General features: G+C 62.0%; 1 protein-coding gene across 1 annotated transcript; it reads right to left on the bottom strand.

The window, feature by feature from the left end:
- Nucleotides 1–1,235: 1,235 nt before the first annotated feature.
- Nucleotides 1,236–2,444, bottom strand: INSL3 (insulin like 3). Its single transcript, XM_004595796.2, has 3 exons — nucleotides 2,227–2,444; nucleotides 1,761–2,155; nucleotides 1,236–1,460 (listed from the first exon to the last, which is right to left on the bottom strand). The coding sequence occupies exons 1-3, from the start codon at nucleotides 2,286–2,288 to the stop codon at nucleotides 1,282–1,284; spliced, it is 636 nt and encodes a 211-aa protein (XP_004595853.2). The 5' UTR covers nucleotides 2,289–2,444; the 3' UTR covers nucleotides 1,236–1,281.
- Between the last annotated feature and the right edge of the window lie 2,820 nt (nucleotides 2,445–5,264).

Here is a 5,264-nt window from a genome sequence, read left to right as displayed (position 1 = left end):
ACCCACGTGGGCTGCAGGGACCCCAACGTTGGACCCATCCACCGCCTGCTGCCTCCCCAGGGTGCACGCCTGCAGAGGGAGCTGGAAGGGTCAGGCTTCCAGCCCAGGCGCAGGTGGGACCTAATGCCCTCATGGGCCACCCTCTGCCTTGGCATGCACCTGTTGTATGCTGCATGCCCGCCTGGCTTCTCCTCCCTCCTTCGGGCAGGGTCTGAGGGAGCAGGACAGGCTTGGAGGGGAGGGAGAACTGTGTGTGGCCACAGGACCAGGAGTGACGCAGATGAACGTGAGCTGATGGATAGACACGGCAGGTGCCAAGGCCCTGGGGTGGGGCGAGGAAGTGAGCTTAGCCAGGATTTATTTGAAAGCCTGGCTGACCAGGGGGTGGGGGTGGAGGTAGTGAGAAAATGATAGGATTGAATTTTAGGCTTCTAGGAGCTTTGTCGACTCCCGTGGAAATTCTGGAAGCGGGAAGGCGGAGAGGCGGTCTCCAGAGTGAAGAGGCGAGCCGACCCGGATGTGGGACCTCAGCCTGCCGCTGTTCCCACACCTGCTGTGGCTCCCTGTTGCTGTGGGGTAGGCCGACCGGTCAGTCCTATGAGCCTAGAGCCCCAGGTGTAGTCAGAGATGGGGATCCCAAAATGTGATGGCTGATGGAATTGAGGTGACGGCAAAGGGGACACATCCAGAGGCAAGTGGCACAGGCCCCAGGGGCTGGAGAAGGGGCCCAGGCAGCTTCTCTCTCTCCCTGGGAGCTTTGGATCGTCCTCCACTGCTTTCCCAGGCCACAAACAGGAAGCTGGAAGGGAAGTGGAGCAGCTGGGATTCGAACCGGTGCCCCTAAGGCAGAGGGTTAGTCTGCTGAGCTGCCGTGACAGCCTCTGGGGGGTTCAGCGAGAGGGACCCCACATCTCCAGGAGCCTCAGGAAGCCCTGAGCTGAGACGCTGCTCTGGGCCGGTCCCACCTGACACACACACACACCCCTCACCCAGGGGCTTCTTCCCCCGGCTTGTCCCTTCATGGACAGAATGAGAACAAACTGCTTCAGGTCATTTATTAGCAACGGCAAGGGGCAGGGAAGGTTGGCAGCAGCTCCTTGGGGAGACATCTTAGGGTGTCCGTTCTCCCAGCCATCGCCACAGATGAGGGTTGAGGTGGTGAGCTCCCCAATCCAGGAGAAAACCAAGACCGGTGGAGGGGCTTCCTGGAGCTGGTTGGATCAGTCGCCTCTGCACTTGGCGCTGCCTCACCCCGCCCCGGAGTCTGCACCCCAGGAGGCGTCAGCGGGGACACAGGAGCAGCATTTCCTGCAGGGTACAGCCGTAAAGACAGCACCGTTGTGCGGAGTAGGTCTCCCGGCGGCGGCGGCGGGAGGCGCCGAGCCCGGGTTGTGCCGGTTCCTGGTCCGCCAGCAACCCTAGGATGAGGCGTTGTCCCTGCAGCAGCTGCAGCATCTCACCTGGGGACAGAGAGAGTTCAGTGGCGGTCCCTGTGCGCGCTCACAGCGCCGGCCGCATACAGACACCCACCGACGGCTCGCCCCCTCGCCCGCCACCTGCGCCTCGCCCTGCACCCCGGGCTGCCAGCTCTACCCGCAGGTGGGAGAACCAGCCAAGCGCGCGCGCGCACACACACACACACACACACACACACACGCACTCGCCTCCCCTGCACCTGCTGCCACGCCTCCCCTTGCAGACCCCGGGCGTTCCCAAGGCGCGGTCCTCCGTGTTCCGGGTAGCCCCCCCGCACTACTCACGGTCGCCGCCGGTGGGCACCTCCCTGCGGATTTCGGGGGACCAGCTCGGGCCCCCGCACACACGCACCAGGGTACGCAGCAACTGGTGGCCGCACAGCTTCTCCCGCGTGGCAGGGGCTGGTGCGGGACTCAGTGCCAGCCCCGAAGTGGGCAGCAGCAGCAGCCACAGCACCCAGACGGGCAGGCAGGGGTCCATGGTGACGAGAGGTGAGGCGGGCTGCAGTCGGGGCCCCCCGGACACCCTCTTATAGCGCCCAGACTGCCCCAGCTGGAGGCCTTGGCTCAGGCATGCAGCGTTCCAGGAAAATAAGCCAAGGCTGAGGCCAGGGTCTGGGGCAGGCCCGCCCGCTCCCCACCACCTGCCCCTGACCCAGCTGGAGCACTGAGCCAGGAGCCTTAAAAAAAATTAGTAATATCATTGCTACTTTCAGCTGTAGGTTACTGCCGGGAGCAAAGCTCCAGAAGCTGCTGGGCATACTGGGCCTGGTTAATGCCAAGTCTGTGTGAGCTATACCAGTGTGCTAGCATAGCTGCCTACTGGATTTTATTTTAAAAGATATGTGAGGGGCAGACAGCGGCAAGCCAGCTGAGAGGGTGCGGAGACCAGCGCACGGGCACGCATGGGCCCTGGGGAGGCAGTCAGGGCCCCAGGCTGCCATGGCACAACCGCCGGGGGACAGGGCTTGGGCAATGGGGGGCTGTGGAGTGCTCAGGGACGCGGGGCTGGGGTTGTGTGGGAGGGAGGACTGCTGAGGGAGAACGTGACAGGTGCAGAGTGACTTCTGAAGACTTCCACCAGCCAGGCTGCCGCACTCGAAGGCAAAGAAGGGCTGAGATCATGTGGTTTGGAGGAGGGACGCTGGAGGACTGATACACCCACCCACATGGGCGAGCTGAGATGGGCTTGTTGGTTTCAACCCCCATCTACTGACACACACACAAGCCATGGCTGGGGGGGCATACCCGGCGTGGCTCGAACACAGTACTCACCGGTGAGTTTTGGGGCAGGGGGTGGACGATGACAGGCTGGGCCATGACACTAGCCAGGTCTGGGAGCAGGTCCTGTGGGAGAATCGTGGGCTCACCCCCTATGGGACTGCCGTAGAAGCCAGTTCGGTCAGGGGCTGGGTGATGCACTGAGCTAGCCATGACCACGGAACTCACCATCTCCCATGGGTACCGGAATTGGGAAGAGGCCAGGCTGGACTAACCCGTAGCACCCGCCAGCGTGTGCTGGAACTGGACGCAGACCAGGACGAGCCAGGCGCTGGTGGATGCCAAGGTGAAGTGAGCCATGCCAGTCTGCACCTCAGCACCCACCAACATGTAAGACCCAGAACAGGTGGGAAGCCCAGCAGAACTGTGGGAGCTTCCCTGCTGGGCCGCTGGACTCAGAACTCCAACGGCGGGATCCGTGGTCTGTCGTGGAGTGTGTGTGTCAGAGCTGGGCCTCCTCAGGGGCTGTGATGGAGCAGTGGACAGCAGGCCCAGATATACACGCAGGAGATGGCAGCCCACTGGGGCCTGCAGAGGACAGCTGGTACCACCGCAGAAGAAACAGAACAGGACAAATTGGCCAGCTCTCCCAGCCAAGCTTCGACAGCTAGTGTCTGGGTAAACTGAGACTCTCAGGTGGACTGCAACAGCCAGTGGACCCTGGAAGGACCTCCTCACCCTCACAGCAAAGAAACCAACAGCATCTTCAGAGTTATCAAACCACGTAAGCCAGGACCCTTGGAGCGCGCTCCTCAGAGGGACCCTGGGCTGACATCGGGTGGCCTCTCCCCGCCCCCGGGCACTGCTGCGGTGGGGCCGCTGGGAGCAGCCCTCGCCCCCTCTCTCCCCACTTCCCCCAGATTCCAGAGAAAAGAAAGAGATGGGAGGTGGTTGTTGGGTCCGTTTTCCCCCGTTCCTCGACCCTCCCCACCCTAAGAGTGATCCACACGGGCATGCATACCTCTCAACTATGTAAACACCAAAAATAAATTTATTATAAAAATCATTTCTTTTTTAAAGATTTATTTTTATTGGAAAGGCAGATTTACAAAGAGATGGCGACAGAGAGAAAGATCTTCCATCTGCTGGTTCACTCCCCAAGTGGCCGCAACAGCCGGAGCTGAGCTGATCTGAAGCCAGGAGCCAGGAGCCTCTTCCAGGTCTCCCACGCGGGTGCAGGGTCCCAAGGCTTTGGGCCGTCCTCCACTGCTTTCCCAGGCCACAGGCAGGGAGCTGGATGGGAAGTGGAGCAGCCGGGACTTGAACCAGTAGCCATATGGGAGCCAGCGCTCATAGGCAGGTAATTAGTCAGTTGAGCCATGGAGCCATTCAGATCAGTTCAAAGAGGCAACCTAAGAGAAACTTGAAATGTGGCCTGGGGGAAAGATGTGGAGACGGGCACCCAGGCAGCCTCAAGGCCCAGGAGACCCCCTCGGGGGCCTTCGCCCAGGCCGCCTTAGGCTCCCACCAAAGTAGGGGGTACCTCAGGGCAGCTGGAGAGAGCCTGGTAGCATGTGTGGGTCTTGCTTAACCCCAGAGCAGCCCCCTTCTTCCCCCTCTACCAAGCCAGGGCTCTTTGGAGATTGAGGGAGCTGGGATACAGTCACCTCCATTTCCTTGCCGCAGTGCCAGGACGCAGCCTGCGGCTGGGCTGCTTCCAGCCCCTGCCCCCCACCCCACACACAGCCTTGCCCTCTGACACCCAGCCCTGCCCCCCAGCCGCCACCGAGGAACGGCCTGCTGTTTCTACCTACAAAGTGCCCCCCCAATCAGCCCCTCAAGGGAAAGCCAAGGTCGGCAGCTGGGGCTGTGTTCTTCAGGTCACCGGCCAAGGCCCCCTCCCCCACAGCTGTTCCTCCCCGCCCCCGCCCACCCCATAGAGGCCTCTACCCCACCACAGCCTTGGCCACATCCTGATCGCTGCCTGGTTTCCACACTCTGTGCACGGCCCCCACCCAGGTTCTTTATTCGTACAACGAGTTCGCCTCCGTCCTTGCGCACGACATTCAGCCTAGTGGTGAATGGGAGGGGACACCCCATGACACACACACACACACACACACCACCTGGGGAAGGCAGAGCCTCGGCTTGGGCAAAGTGCCTCCTGGCCAGCTGGGCCCATTTCCCAAGGGCCAACACTGAGGTCAGACAGAAGCGGGAAGTGGGTCTGTGGTCAGGACCGTGGCCCCCGGCCTCTGAGCCTCCTCACCCCGCTCCCTGCGGATCCCTCAGCCAGGTACATCTTCCCCTCCCTGAACTGCTGGACACAAATCTCCCAGCAGGTTCTCAGAGGACAAGGGGCCATGGAAGGGGCTGTGCCCTTAGGTGGGAAACGCTGTGAAGTGCAGAGGACTGGCCATCTACCCCCAGTGTCCCCCGACACCAGCCCCCCAGTGTCCCCCGACACCAGCCCCCAGTGTCCCCCGATGCCAGCCCCCCAGTGTCCCCCGACACCAGCCCCCCAGTATCCTGTGACACCAGTTCCCCAGCATCCCGTGACATGGGGAG

Source organism: Ochotona princeps, chromosome 33 (genome assembly GCF_030435755.1).
Source record: "Ochotona princeps isolate mOchPri1 chromosome 33, mOchPri1.hap1, whole genome shotgun sequence".
Taxonomy (NCBI): domain Eukaryota; kingdom Metazoa; phylum Chordata; class Mammalia; order Lagomorpha; family Ochotonidae; genus Ochotona; species Ochotona princeps.
This window is presented reverse-complemented; position numbering and strand designations above follow the sequence as displayed.